The 16,956-nt window shown below is 29.2% G+C and overlaps 1 protein-coding gene across 1 annotated transcript; it reads left to right on the top strand.

Annotated features, from left to right (window-relative positions):
- The first annotated feature begins 12,254 nt into the window (after positions 1-12,254).
- LOC114178221 lies at positions 12,255-16,854 on the top strand. Its single transcript, XM_028064005.1, has 3 exons — positions 12,255-12,635; positions 12,907-12,976; positions 13,621-16,854. The coding sequence occupies exon 3, from the start codon at positions 13,706-13,708 to the stop codon at positions 16,688-16,690; it is 2,985 nt and encodes a 994-aa protein (XP_027919806.1). The 5' UTR covers positions 12,255-12,635; positions 12,907-12,976; positions 13,621-13,705; the 3' UTR covers positions 16,691-16,854.
- The last annotated feature ends 102 nt before the right edge of the window (positions 16,855-16,956 follow it).

Genomic DNA, 16,956 nt, shown 5'->3' with positions numbered 1-16,956 from the left:
GCAACTAATTTATGGGCTATAGTCTCATTCCCCTCGACGACTCAAATACTTGTTGTTGATGCATCAACCCTTTGATAAGCAGATCTGCAACATTTCTTTCTAACTTGACAAAGTCAATAGAGATAATATCATGAGTAATTAAGTTTCTAATATATTTGTCTCTCATTCTTATATGTCAATTTTTCAATTTCATTGACATTTTTACTAAAAACTTTAAATATAATATTTTGATTGTCAGGATGCATTGGAAAAAAAATAATTTATGCTTGCACAGTAGATCATGACATAACAACAACTTTTTAACATATTTTCATGACAGGACACCTTCATCCAAGGTTAAAACATAACCATAACCAATAGGTGATATTGTGCCACCATAATCAATATCCAATTCACAATAATATATATCATTCAATAATCTCAAGAAATTGGACATATTGCCATAATATAAGAAACGCAAATAATATTACACTAGATGGCAAATCAATGAAGTATATATTCATTCACTTTATATATATAACCAAGATTTTTTTTTTCTCATTAAAAGGTATATTAACCTTTACAAGACACCCCCACACTTTTAAATATTTTAAATGTGGTTCTCCTTTCTTTCATAACTCATAAAAAGTTTTATCACAATCTTTTGTGTTCAAAAAATGGCATGCAAGATATAAAATTTGACTAATATAATGTTAGGCAAGCTAGAACTCGTAGAATAACATTTACTATATCAAACAAAAACATTTTTTTTCCGCTGCACCATTACATTAACACCATATGAAAATGTTATTTAATGAATAATACCATGAATTTCACATAAAAACACTCATTTATAAAGATATGTATCATCACTTCTCTATTTAATTAATTTTGTACATCAAAATTTCATAATTTGAATGGTCTCTAACCAAAATTTCTCAACTTCTCAACAATTGTAATAGTAGCATGACATAAATCACAACTTAACATATGTAATAATCAAAGAGAACTTATAAATATTTTATTACAAGACAAAGGTACTTACGCAAACAGATCATCACAAATATATCATTTATCAACCAAAACACATGTCTTGAATTAATAATTTTATTGTACTCAAGAAACACTTCATAACTATGTTGAGCAGCAATGACGTTCCTAAATTCAGAAACATGAAAATTCATCATATGGAGATTTCTTCTTTTATCAGCATTTACATGATCTTAAACGTGATATCAATTAAAATAATTAATTTTAATTTCATGTTATAAACAATAATTTTTAAAATCAATAATATGATAATTTATTATCAGTCATTTTTTTTCATTTAAATATCAAGCTAATTTTATTTTCCTTTGCAAATGCAAAGTTTAGTTTAATTGTTTTCCATAACACAATAGTTGTTTTAGTGAGACAAATTATTTTATAATTATTTTCATACAAAATACTTAAAATATATACATTATATAGAACATCTTTATCAATAGTAAGAATAGACAATATTAAATTATAAATTAATATAACAACATAAACATTAGCTATAGATATCACAAAAACATTATTCAATGAGAAGGAATTTCATTTATACATAATTTCATTTATTGTTATCAATAGAAATAGAAACAATTATACACATCAATTTTTAGGCTTTGTTGAAACTGATTAAATTATAATCATAAGAAACACATTAGTTCATAAAATGTGTTTTCAGTCTTCAACTCTATATTGTTTTTAATTGTAGAAATTAATACAGATGAGTAATAAAAAAAGAAATAATAACAAGATAATACTTTTTCTCTTTAAGAACGTTAGAAAATGATTACTCAAATAATACTAATAATAATAAAAATATAAAATGATATAAAATAATTATTAAAGCAATAATAATACTGAGACATATATATAAATCAAAGAATATTATTCACAGACTTGATAATTATTATAACAATAATAAATAATAGATAAAAAGTAAATGAGGCAAGGAGTAGAAATAGCCTGGGTTGAGACACGCATAACGCTATTCTTAGCGAGAAAACGCCCCTACTGCACAAGGCTAAACAAATATGTCAATACACAATCATATGTGTTTCTTATATATGCGTTTCTCTCCCAAGATACAACAACCCGTCAGATCAATCGAGTGCAGCGAAGGATCTCTGAACCTTACGAACACCATTGTCTTAAAGATAATATAGAGAAGAAAATAAGAACATTTAGAGCTTGTTGTCTCTGTTATTGTGTCTTTCCCCATGCACTTAGGTGGTATTTATAGGTATATAAGGAAGACAAAGAAGTAAATAGTAATAAGAATATAGCCGTTAGCCATAATAACCATTAACCCATAAATTAAAGGTCTATAAAAACATAAGTAACAGTAGAATTTTTATTTTAATTATTTATTTTTTAAATTATAATAAAATGTTTCCAACACATATCACTATGTCATTTTATCGTTAGATCGGTTTATTGTTATATCGTCATATAGTTATATCATCATATTGTTATATTATCACATCATTATATTGACATATTATTATACCGTTATATCGTCATGTCATTATATTGTCATATTGTTATATATCATATCTTCGTATCTTCATATCATGTCATTATATTGCCATATTGTTATATCATCATATTGTTAGATTATCATGTTATTATATCATCATATAATCATATAATCATATTGTTATATTTATAAAAGTATAAAAAAAATTATAGTTATAAAAGTTGAAAATTATAAAATTATAATTTATAAATTTGTTAAATAACCAAATAATAAATTACATGTGCCAACAATGGAGATAATGTGACATGCCAAGATAATAATCATGTTGATAGCAATAAGAAATGAACATGGAGATTCAATTGACAAATTTAAATTTATTGAGTACTTAATCAGTTATAAAATTTAATAGGAACTTGATTGAAAGTTCAAAATATTTAGGAAAAACTTAAAACATAATTAAACCTTCAAATTTTTTAAGTGACATATTAAGACAATAATCACATATAGCAAGAAGCGAAATTCAATTGAAAAAAAATATATTTTTTTAAGTATTTAACCGACCTTAAAATCTATTAAAGATTCAATTGAAAAATTGAAAGTTTAAAAAATTTTAGAAAAAACTTAAAACATAACTGAACCTTACACGAATAATAACTAATTATGTTTTTTTTTTTCTTTTTTCTTTTTTTTTTCATTAATAAGTTTTACTAATTTGAAAGGGCTTTTTCTTCTTTCACCCTTAAATTTGTAGTTGTTACTCCAAAAATTTAAAAAGGATAATTTTCTTCTTCATAAAAGTAATTGTCAAAATATTTGTTTTGTACGTCTTTCAAAATATGTTTCAAAAAATGTTCACAATATGATTTATAGAACAAAATTTTTGAAGCAATATTTTTATAGCAATTTTCAGAATAAAAATTCAGAAATAAGTTTCTCTAAAACGAATGAAATACATTTTTAAAATAAAATTATCAAAACAAAGATAGAATAAATATTTTAGAACATACCTTTTACAAAACGTGAAATACTTTATAGAATACACTTTTAGACCGAAATTTATTTTACAATGCGTTATGTCTCTTTCTCTTTCTTTATCGTAGGAATTATAATATTGACAAAACTAATGAGCCGTCTGGAATAACAAATTTTGTTTTTTAGACAAATACTTGAAGTTGATGCTGTTTAGGTTTGAATATCATGGCTGGAGTCCACTTAGAAAAGAAAACCCTAATGACACCATCATTTTCCACTATTACTAAGCAATTGGGTGGAGAATAATCGCTTTTGTTATTATTATAAATAAACATATTGACCATCACTAAAGATACAAATTAAATGTTTTTGACCTTAGTAATAACATTTTGAGTTTCTTTAGGTATATTTAATTATCTCACATTACTTTCAAATCAAAATAAATGATAATTTAATTTTTTTTTCGTCTTTCATCTTTTAAGACATTTTTAAGATAAAAGGTGTAACGGAGTTTTAAATTCCAAAACAAATAATACTTTAAATGTAGTGATTGATTTTAATTATATCACTCATCGATCAAACAACCAAGGATGATGTGTTGCACTGAGGAATATTTTATTTTTATTTTTTTCTATTGGTATTGGAATGCAAATAAATAGAAATGGGGTGCATTCCTTCCAGATGTTGCTAAACACAACAGATTTAAATAACATTGCAAATATTGTTTTTGTCTGAACTGAATAAATGGGTCGATTTTGGGCTTCAAATATCCCAGTATTTAACGGTGCAAAAATAATCCATTAAGGAACAACAATTTGTATCACAATGGCCCAATAGTCGTCAGTTTTGCAACATGCACTGTCCACTAATCTCTCTCGAGTGTAAAAGAAAAAAGAAGGGGAAAAAATCCAAGGAGCTGCATGACTGGTATATAACAGAACTATAGATTATATTGAAAAAATGTTTTTTTTTTAAATTTTTTTTTCTGAGATGATAGAAGAAATCAAAAACAAATAATAAAAAAAACACTCAAACACAAATAACGTGACATTCTCTTTGAAAAAGCTTTTTCAGATTTAAAATAATTCAAACACATTCAAGTTTAAAGCAAAGTTTAAAATGATTGCTTTATGAATTAATCAAAATAATTTAATAAAACTTTAATAATTTAATTCAAGGGGAAACAGCGGATCATCTCTGATAGAGGACTCACTAAAGTTTCAAGATGTACACCAAAGTTTTAATTCAAAGTCCAATAATAAAATAGTTGTCGATCATCATACGTCCGAAACATTATTCGTTTGGAACGTCAACTTTATGATGATTTTTTCTTTAAAAAATGTTATGAAAGATGAAAAGATAAATAAATATTAAAATCACTTTAGAGTTTGACTTATAAATATAAAAGTAAAATGTAAAATAACTTGTTATATCAGTATGTGTCTCTTGGTGATGATTGATTTATGTGATAATTCTTAATTTTCGTAAAATATGGTATTGTTTTTTAGTCTCATCCAAAGAAAAAAAACAACATTTCGTAAAATAACATGAATGATGTTACCTTTAATTGTTTTAAGTTTACTTTCATCTGTTGACGAGAAAAGTTTAAGGACCGAAACTTTTTGAGTTTTACTTCGTGAAATCAGCAGCGATTTGCGCTTGTGTATCACAAAAGCTGTGAAATGATTTTTCTTGGTGTTCTCAATACTTCATCTTTTCCTAATTAATTGAATTATTTATGAACATGTATCATTGTATGACCTTTAACACAAAAAGTGTCTTGACTGAATGTTCGAAACAGTCTCAACAAACATGTCCCCTCATATCTTTGACCCCAGACTCGTTTGGTCAACGTCCAAAGCAAATTCTCATATTAAGTATTTACTCACTCATTGAAAGATATTTCATTTACTCAATCGTTTTATAGTTCGATACACAATATAATGCATTTTTAACTAATTAATACAATACAAGTAATTAATTATCCTCCACATCAATCCAATTTAATTATATATGAGCACTAGAAAATTTCACAACATAATTATCGTCTGAAGATACCAAATCATATTTTTTTATCATCGCATACTAAATATCTCATAACATTCGAAAAACAAGCACATTAAATATTGATAATAATTTATTAACTTTTAATAATATAATCATCTATAAGCTTTACATACCAAATGTTTCTGCAAAAATCATACTCTAACAAATTTGAAAATATCTAAAAATGAGATGTAGTGCATCTCTCACATCCCTGTCTTTACCCTCGTGAGTCGTGAGTGAGTGTTTGGTGTAAAAATATAGGTAAGTGAATCTTTCAAATTGTTATGGCCTCACTACAACAATAAACATATTTATCAACCACCTTTTTGCAGTAATTATGTAATTATTGAAATGATTGACGAAAAAAGTGTCTAATATTTTTGATAAATTTTATCATCAATAGTACCGCTAAAATGTGTAGATAATTATTAGTAATTAAAATTTGTTAGTATGTCAGTAATTATTAATAAATTTTGAATTTTTGTAAATATTATAATTTAGTCTTTTTTTCTTTAGTCATTCTTCTATTTTTTTCATTTTTTTCATTTTTTTCTTTTTCTTGTTCTTTCTTCTCCTATTCATTTTTCTATTCATTTTCCTATTCATGTTCCTTTCTTCTTCTCTTCCTTTCATCTATTATTATTGTTGTGATCTTTGTTCTTCTCACTGTTATCTATATAATTGTCATCTTTATTGTTATTAAACCTATGTTATTATCGTTGTCGTCTTCTCTTTCTCTTCTCCTTCTTCCTCCTTTTTCATATTCTCTTATTATCACTAATCTCTAACTAATTTATAACAAATATTTCATCATATTTTTCAGAAAGATCGATGTACATTTTACTGATAAAATTATTGATAATTTTTTAAGAAATACAATTATTGATGAATTAACGACTAAATTTAAAAAAATTGAACAACCGACAAATTTACCATCAAATTAAAAAAAAATCATTGTTGAGATATTTATCATGACATGGTCAAAGTTCAAAGCAAAAACTTTGGTGTTTATTTTATTGACAAATATATATGTTATAAATAAAAAAAAAATCTAATATACCAATGAATTTTACTTATAGTTCTATTACAGACAAATATTTCTATCGGCAAAGTTCGTCAATAAATATATTTTATTGGCGATTTTTTATTTCATTAGTATTTTAATATTTTGTTGGAGTGACCTAAACCATATTTTTGTTAACAAAACTTTGATGCAAATATTCCCATGAATAACTTTCCACACTTTTTCTAGTCTCAACCACACCACTTAACAAATTTATACAACAATTTATATCAACAAGTCTTTCAAATTTTTGTGAGCCAAATTATAAGAAAATTTACTTTCAAACCCTAACAATATTCTATTAATTTGGCTTAGTGTGAATTATTTACAAAATGTGGGTAATGGAATTGGAATAGGAAGTTATGAGATGAAAAATATAAAAGTCAGTAATAGGGATGATGATGCGGGATGGGTCATGTGAGTCATCCCGCATGTCCCAAAAAAAAATGTGTGGAGCAGGTTAAGTATTTTAGTCCGTTTGTTCGCTTAGACCCGTCCTACATAATCTGTATTTGGCCCGCATAATCCTCATTACTTAAATTTTTAAAATATAGTAACTCTGGCACCACATGTCGTGTGCATTGTTTTTAAAACTTGCTCATTTACTTTTTTTTTTCTAGTCCCTCCAAAAATAGCTTTCATCCTCATTCAATTCATCTAAAAGTAGCTTCATCATTCACATTTTTTTCTTCGTTTTAGTCAATTTCAAACCATTTATATTTTCAATAGTCTTGTACTTACAAATTAAAAATTTTAAATAAACATATGGGTCAAATGTTATGTGAAGTCAACCTGTTTGTTTTTTACGGGCAAATGCGGATAGGTTTACCTACATTGTTAGTTAATAGTGAAAAAAAAAGAAAAAAAAAGTGTTTTTTTTTAAAAAAAAAAAAGTGAAAAGAAAAGGGTAATGTCTCATTGTTTTTCAAAGGGAAAGAGTTATGTTTTAACTTGGTGAAGACAAACTTCTAAATGTTACACTAACTCAATCTCTAGTTCTATCCAAAGTCTAATTAAAGTCCAACCTAACTATCTAACTCTCTCTTAAACTTCATTACTTAATAATTCTTATAGATTAAACATACGATGATAGTAAATCAGTCAAATCATAATAAATCACACATGCAAATGAATATCTAAACAGTTCTGAACATATATTTTATTATCTTACTATCACATAAATTAATCAATCTTACTATTTTATACCAACACTATGTTTTTATGTAACATTCACAGTGATGTTATTGAATATATATATATATATATATATACATCAAGAAAAACCCAATTACAAAAATAAAAGATAAAAACACATTTAGCACATAATTGAACTGGTATGTATGATAGTGAAAGAAGTTAACTTTTGGGATTACTATTTGAAACTGGTTTGCATTTTAAAAAAGAATGAATATGATTTGGTTGGGTTTTGATGTTGTGAAGAAGATGATTTGGTTTGAAAAGAAATGTGTTGTTGGGCCCATTAATGATGAATTTGTGCCCTTCCCTTCTGGCACACATGAAAGATTGTGGGGACACAGCTTTTGATGGCTAAGAATGAATTTGAAAGTGCCCTAAAATTCAAACTATTTTTGTCTGTTTGTTAGCAGAATGTGTCCGAATTGGAGCCATTAAAACGACAAAGTTTTGTTAATGGTCTCACATGGGGGCATATGCTTCCCATCGCCATCCCTTAAAAAGAGCGTTTTGGAGTGATGTTGAGATGAAATGCCCTAATCAAATGTGCTGTAAGTCAATACCACACTGTCCTTTTCTGCTGCATTCACACATTTTTAAATTCCTAACCATGCTTCTTCTTCTATAATATTTTCATGCAAATAAATACGTGTAATCTATACTGCTATATGAAGATAATTATTCTTTTTTCGATGTTTACTATTTTTTTTTCCAATTTTATCTTTCAAATCATTTTTTTATTTAATTATTTTTTCAAATTTAATTACTTTTTAAATTTAAATATTTTTAAAAATTAAATAAAGTAAAATTATCTATAAATAAATAATTATGTTTTATTATCATAAAAAATAAATAATACACGTGTATATATCATCACAGTATTTTCCCTAATATAAATAATAATTATAAAAAAAACTCTAACACATAATACACCTATGGCTTGATAACACTAGTGTAACTATAACTAAAATATAATTAAAGATTATTTTTTGTAATTTCCAAATTTAAATCAAAGCTGAAGTTGAAAAAAAAGTTATTTATTTTACATAACTCATTTATTAAACATTAATTCATTAATTAAATAGGTCTTTGATTAATTTATCGATTCAACCAAGTCTTAAATCTATGGTGGTGCTTTTGGAGAGAACGAAAAGTCAGCAAAAAAAGTACACATAATTCCTGAAATATATTTTTATTTTCTAAAATTAAAAGGTGGCAAGTGAGCATTCTTTTTTAGTTAACAATAAGATAACTATTTCTTGTTTGTCCTTTCCAAACAGTTTTTTATACAGTTAACTACATGGACTAATTGACACAAATATGTTTTAGATTAATTAATAATTTTAAGTTTAAATGTTTAATATGTGATTAATTAAATATTTAGAAAAATAACTTTAATTATCATATAGAGACTAGAGTTGTTCTATTTAATTGAAGAAAAAAACTTCTTATAGAATTATACTTGTATAAAAAAAATAACTAATTCTGTATTTTTTTGAGACATTATATATGGAAAATGATAAATTTGAAGGGATATAAGAGTAGATTTTACGAAAACTAGAGACTGACGTGATAAATTAAAAAAAAAAATTAATTAATAAAAAAAATAAGATTATTAGTTTATTTTTATATATAAAAATAATTTAAATTAAATTATAAATAGTGTAAATTATATTACAATAAAATGTGATTATTATTTAAATTAGAAAAAGATTTGATAAAAATATAATTTTTAGAAATTAAGATCGAATGAAATTTTGGGATTAGTTTAAAAAAATTAAGTAATAATTTGACATTATCAAATTATTTTATATTGATATGTGTTAGTTTAAAATTAATATAAATTAAATAGGAGTAATTTAAAAAAAAAATTATACATCGATGAAAATAATTTAAATTGAAAATTGTTCATTTGAGATAAAATTTAAATATAAAAATGTAAAAAATTTATTTTGAAAAAAAAAAGTGAAAGAAAAACCCAACACAGAAAAAAAAAGTGTAAAGGTGAAAAATTTTAAAAAAATATAAAGATAAAATTGTAATTGGACTGGTCAATATATACAACCACAACACTCACTCCAAATATGTTTTTAATTATTAAGTAAAACTTAGTATTAATTTGAAAAATAGTCAATCAACATAATCAAACAAAGGTTTAATTGGCTTAGTTATTCTTTTGCACGTATTCTCGAAACTAGTATATTCATTGGAATTCCCGATAACATATTAAAAGATTATTTATTTTTCAAATTAATACTAAGTTTTACTTAACAATTAAAAACACAATGAAAATAGGGTGTTATTAACATTAATTTTATAAAAAGGGAAATTCATCAACTATATCTTAATATTATTTTCCTATAAATCTCGTTAGGTTACATAAAATTAGTTTTTTTTTTTTTTTGTGATACACTAGAATATGTACCCGTACGAGATTTTTAAAATTAAAATATATTTATTGTATTAATTTGACTTTATAAAATTATAATTAAATAATAATATTGTGATTGCTTTAATAGTGAAAAATGTATTGGAGTTATTTTTATATATTTTTAATAAAATGTAAAGTATATAATTGTTTTAAATAATTTATTATGATTGACTATAAAAATAAAAATAAGACTTCAATTTAAATGAAACATTGGTCGGATGGTGCAGATAAATATAAAAAGTAGATTCTCTAATAATAAAAATATTGACATAGACTTTATAAAAATACAAAGATTATACAATTTAAAATTTAGGGTAACATAATATATTGGGTATGACAAATCAACCTATTTAAAGTGGGACGTGCCAAGTTGATAATTTCAAGATGTCAGTTTGTTTTGGCTTGACCCATTCAACCTGTTAATTTGATGGATCAAAATACAGGCCAATATGGTCCGATCTTTTGATTAGTTTTTTTAATTAAAAATTAAAATAATAAATAATAGAAAAGATTTACTTTTATATATTATTTTTTTATAAATGTAAATATAAATATATTGTAATTTAAATTATTAATACTTACAACTTAAGTTTCAATTGTTAGTTATAATAAAGTAATTTAACATGTATATGCAATAATTATTTTAATTTATCTAACTAAAAATATAAAGTAATCTATTAAAAGTTTAGAAAAGATTTTATATGATTAAATATGTTTTTAATATTTATTTATATGTACATATAAACAAATTTTAAAAATAAAAATTAATTTTTTTTAAATAGTGACGGTTCAGTCCGATCTGGCCCGTTAGCCCGTCATGTGCATTAATGGATTGTTTTTGTTTGACTCGCCAACTTGACTTGGGTTGTTTTTGACAGACCAATGATGGGTCAGGCCAAAACGGACCGAATTATCCCGTTTTGCTAACCCTACTATAGCTACAAATAATAAACAATGTTAAAGAGTGACTTCTCTGAAAATATAAATGTTATACAATTTAAAACTACAAATGATAGATACACACGAGGATTTATTTTAAAAACTTCTTATATTTTATATTTGATTATCTTTATCCATGTCGATTTAACATATGTTTTCAAAAAAAAAAAAAAAAAAACTCATTTTCATGGGTAATGATTGTTAGCACGTCTATTCTTAACTCATTTTTACGATTTTTGATGTCACTTTGAATCAAACAAAGTCCTTTCAGTTTGTGTGTTGACACTTTTACAGGATATGACTCAACTCTTAAAAAAAGATCTTTGAGTACTTATTAAAGAAGTTCATTGAAAAAACATTACTACCATTTTAATAGAGGTTTTTAAGATGAAAAGGACCATAATCAAATATGATACATTATTAGATAATTGTGGACCAATACTTATATGTTTGGACCTATCTTTTTATGACACATTGAAAATGACTAACCATTTATTTTTAAATTTAAAATATGGAATAATTATTACTTATTTATTAATAAGCCGGGATTATAAAATTGTTATATTATTCAACTTATTTAATCTTACTTAATGTTTAACCTTTTACCCTCATTCGCACTCCAACACATGCATCTAGAAAATACAATAGACATCACCTACTATATATGATAGATTTAGTGTAAAATATATAAGATTACCGAAGAAATTATGTAACTGTAAAATTGGGGTCACAAATTTCATAATCCAAACACACATGTATATATAATGTATGTTTTATGATAATTTTTAAAGAAAAGAAAATGGGGGAAAAACCTTATCTTGAATCCTATTAACAACATAGTACGCGTGAAAAGACATTCTTGATTTATATTATCATTAAAAGCCTTCTTTTAAGAAGAAAAAAACAATGGATATGCAATGCATCTGAAGATGAATTGGGTAAGGTGTAACTTCAGTCTCTGTCACAAGTTTCACAACCAAGGTGAAATTTATGGTTAACTTGTGATACTTTCCATTCTCAATTGCTCCCAACAGCGATTTAAGAATCAACAATTAAACGATTCCTTAAGTTAGAACTTCAACACGTCACAAAACCCCAGCAAAGTACAAAAGACCACGTTTGTTCTGGACTATCTTAATCAAAGCTAACTTTAAAAGCATCCACCGAAAAACACAAAAAAAAGAGAGAAGAACAAACCAAAACCAAGAAGAAGAGCTTAAAAAATGCGAATCCAAATGCCGAAATCATAGTGGCCATCTGCAAGATTTAACAGTTGTATAAATGGGCGTGGAGCCTACTTCGATTCCACCACACCCAAGTCAGATCCATAGCATTCTTCACTCTTGACACCCCATTCTGAACCTTGCAGGCGCAATAAAAACGCTACCGTAGCCAAAGATTCACACAAGTCAAACCACTGTCACACAACCCACATCCAAAGATAACACTCCTTGTAAGGACTTAGCCGCAGTTTCTGCACCCATCAACACCTGCTGATAAAGGTTGGCGCTTTTTGCCTTCATTTCTTTCAGTTTATCTCCTTTTCATCTCTTTCTGAAATGGGTGTCTTAGTCTGACACCATACTTTGTTTCCCACTTCACTCATTACCAATAACTCGGCTATATGTTTTCTTTTTTTATTTTTGTTGGTTTTTGTTGTAATGATGTGTGTCTTAATTTTCGTAAGTAGTTAGTTTGCTTGAGTTTTTTCTTCTTACTCCTACAGTGCTCGGAAATTTGAATGCTTGAATCTCGTTTTGTTGACCTTTGCAGAGAAAAGAGATTGGTTGGTTTGGAAGGAAAACAGTGAATGTATGACACGGTGTTTCAGTTTCTCTGCCTAGTAAGTATTCAGATCTGAATCACATGGCTGTAGTTTTGTCAATTAATTATTTTGATAGCTGTGGATGGTGTTGTGTTTTAATTTTTTTCTTCTTCTTCTCAATGATTCTTCCTCCCCTTGCTTTTAAAAGTTTGGTTGGTGGATTACTAAACAACGAAATTATGAGTTTTCTTCAAGTGAGTTGAGTTTTTACATTTCTGATTTTGGATCCTATTGTTTGTGTAACAACAGTAATAAATGTCCCAAATTGGTGCTACGTTTCCTTGTCTGTTCAGGGTCAACATCATTTTTGTAAAGTAAATATTCTTTTTAGGTTGACCATCATGCTTCCTACCGCTGATAATTACTGTTTGTGATTTGACCAATTTATCTTTTTTTTCCTTTTTGGAAATTTTGAGATCTATAGAAGTGTAACATAGATGATGGTGGGACGGTTAACTTTTTCTTAAAAGTCTCGGACTTTGTCTGGCCTTCACCCCTTCTTTACTTTGTTCTTTTATATTACTAATTTCTGCTTTCTAGCATCATAAGCATACAGTGCAGAACATTCAGTTTTGCTTCTTTCTGCAATATTGGAACACTGAATGATTGGAAATTCAGAATGCAGCTTCTGACTGATGAACTCTTTTCCTCAAATTTCACAGTTCATCTTCCAATAAATTTCATGTGCATGGGACATGGTATCTTCGATAATCGGAAAACATTCACACACCATCTGTAACTTCAAGGATGGATATCCAAGAAGAGAGCTCCACCACAGTTGGACCCTTGACAACACCAAGTTTAAGGAACATGTCATCCTCATCTTCAGCTTTTTTTTCTGCTAATCAGTCACCATTTTTCTCTCCAAGATCATCATCGTGTCAGTTATCAGAGTCTTTGCAACCCGATGCTCCCAGTGACAGAATTCATCTAGATGTTGCTGCCCCCAGTAGCAGTTCAGGGATTCCAGAACCGAAGTCTCTAGTGAATGTTGGATGCACCTTCCCTGAGGTGGCTGCATCTCCAGCTAGCTGTAATGCAGGTGATTTACAGAACCTTGACCGCATATCTTCCTCAGTGGGCATCTCTAGTTGCACTGTGTCTGGTCACTTCCATCCCTATGATGATAGTTATTCCGGACAGAAAGATAAGAGAAGTAAGAAAAGCAGAAACAAAAGAGTATCCTCAACACCAGGTTCTAGATCACTTTCTTCTTATAGATTAAAGAGTTGTGATGTCTATATAGGATTACATGGTCGTAAACCTCCTCTAATAAGATTTGCCAATTGGCTGCGTGTGGAGTTAGAAATTCAAGGCATAAGTTGTTTTGTATCAGATAGAGCTGGATATAGGAACTCTTGTAAGCTAAGCATTGCAGAGAAAGCTATGGACATGGCTTCTTATGGGATAGTAATCATAACAAGGAAGTCTTTCAAGAATCCGTACACAATTGAGGAACTGCAATTTTTCTCTGGCAAGAAGAACTTGATCCCTATATATTTTGATCTGAGTCCTGCTGATTGTCTTGTGAGGGATATAATTGAGAAGAGGGGTGAGCTGTGGGAAAAACATGGAGGGGAGCTTTGGCTTTTGTATGGAGGGTTGGAGCAGGAGTGGAAAGATGCTGTTCATGGCCTCTCACGTGTCGAAGAACGGAAGTTGGAAGCTCAGGATGGAAATTGGAGAGATTGCATTCTGAGAGCTGTCACATTGTTAGCAATGAAGTTAGGCAGAAGAAGTGCTGCTGAGCATTTAACAAAATGGAGGGAGAAAGTGAAAGAAGAGGAGTTACCTTTCACTCGGAATGAGAACTTCATTGGTAGGAAGAAAGAGCTTTCTCAACTGGAGTTTATGCTTTTTGGGGATGTTACTGGAGATTCAAGGCAAGACTATATTGATCTCAAGGCCAGACCCAAAAGAAGGCATTTGACTATTTGTCGCAGCAAGAGTAGTGTGCAAGAGGAAAGGCATGTGGGAAATGGAAGCAGGGAGGAAAAAACACCAGTTCTGTGGAAGGAGTCAGAAAAAGAGATTGAAATGCAAAGCATTGAGTTTTCTCAGAGGCGATCAAGGCTCAAACGAGGTGGAAAGTATACCAGGCGGAAAAAAGGAATGAGGATATTATATGGGAAAGGCATTGCCTGCATATCAGGTGATTCAGGAATTGGTAAAACAGAACTTATGCTTGAGTTTGCTTACAGGTTTCACCAGAGATACAAGATGGTGCTTTGGATAGGAGGGGAGAGCAGGTACATTAGGCAAAACTATCTTAACCTCAGGTCCTTTTTAGAAGTTGATGCGAGTGTTGAGAATAGTTTGGAGAAAACTAGGATAAAAGGATTTGAAGAACAGGAAGAAGCCGCTGTTTCTGGAATCCGCAAAGAGCTAATGCGAAACATTCCATACCTTGTGATCATTGATAACTTGGAAAGCGAAAAGGATTGGTGGGATCACAAACTTGTGATGGATCTTCTCCCTCGTTTTGGTGGAGAGACTCATGTGATTATATCAACGTGCCTTCCTCGTGTGATGAACTTGGAACCTCTGAAGCTTTCATACTTGTCTGGAGTGGAGGCAATGTCTCTAATGCTGGGAAGTGGCAGGGAGTATTCAGTTGCTGAGGTTGATGCTCTTAGAACCATTGAGGAGAAGCTTGGAAGGTTGACTTTGGGGCTTGCCATTGTCAGTGGAATTTTGTCTGAGTTACCTATAACACCAAGCAGGCTCTTAGATACCATAAACAGAATGCCCTTGAAGGACATGTCTTGGTGTGGTAAAAAAGCTCCCTCATTCAGGCAGAACAGTTTCCTCCTGCAACTTCTTGATGTTTGTTTCTCAATATTTGATCATGCAGACGGCGCCAGAAGCTTGGCAACCAGAATGGTGCTGGTAAGTGGATGGTTTGCACCTTGTGCAGTTTCAGTTTCTTTATTGGCACTTGCTGCTCAGAAGATACCAGAAAAGCAAAAGGGGACTTGTTTCTGGAGAAAACTACTGCAATCCTTAACATGTGGATTCACATCCTCACACACCAAAAAATCAGAACTAGAAGCATGTTCTCTGCTGCTGAGATTCAACATTGCAAGGAGTAGTACTAAGCAAGGACATATACATTTCAATGAAATGATCAAACTATATGCTCGGAAAAGAGAAGTTACAGGGTCAGCACAAGCAATGGTTCAGGCTGTTATGAATCAAGGGTCAATATCTGAAAGCATAGAGCATTTATGGGCTGCATGTTTTCTGCTATTTGCATTCGGTCACAATCCTGCGGCTGTTGAACTCGAGGTTTCAGAGCTGTTATATCTTGTTAAAAAGGTGGTTCTGCCTCTTGCAATTCACACATTCATTACCTACTCCAGATGCAGTGCTGCTCTAGAGCTTCTGCACCTTTGCACCAATGCTTTGGAGGCTGCAGACCAAGCATTGGTTACCCCAGTTGACAAGTGGTTCGATAAATCACTGTGCTGGAGGTCCATACAGACTAATGCTCAGTTGAATCCTTGTCTTTGGCAAGAGTTGGCTCTGTGTAGAGCCACTGTGCTTGAGACCAGAGGCAAGCTAATGCTAAGAGGTGCACAATTTGACATAGGTGATGATCTAATCAGAAAAGCTGTTTTCATCAGAACTTCAATTTGTGGTGAAGATCATCCAGATACAGTATCTGCTCGTGAAACATTAAGCAAACTCACTAGACTAATTGCAAATGTCCAAATTCGAGCTTCGGCATAAACTTTATTCTGCATCTTGTAAGCAAACTCTAGAATCATCATCATACACTAGATTTTTAGAATAAAACTAGTTCTGTATACTCTTTCATGGAACTTTCTACAGCATATTTTAAAAGTCTAATACGAGATACAATTTGATTTAAGAACTATTCCTTCTTCTTCACTTGGTTAATTACCCTTCTGTAGATATTTTTGCTAACTAATTTGCCATTTCTCACTGTTGCGTTGCACTAATGCCACACTTAATTGTGTTTGTGTTGTAAAAGT

Source organism: Vigna unguiculata, chromosome 3 (assembly GCF_004118075.2).
Source record: "Vigna unguiculata cultivar IT97K-499-35 chromosome 3, ASM411807v1, whole genome shotgun sequence".
Classification (NCBI taxonomy): Eukaryota; Viridiplantae; Streptophyta; class Magnoliopsida; order Fabales; family Fabaceae; genus Vigna; species Vigna unguiculata.
This window is presented reverse-complemented; position numbering and strand designations above follow the sequence as displayed.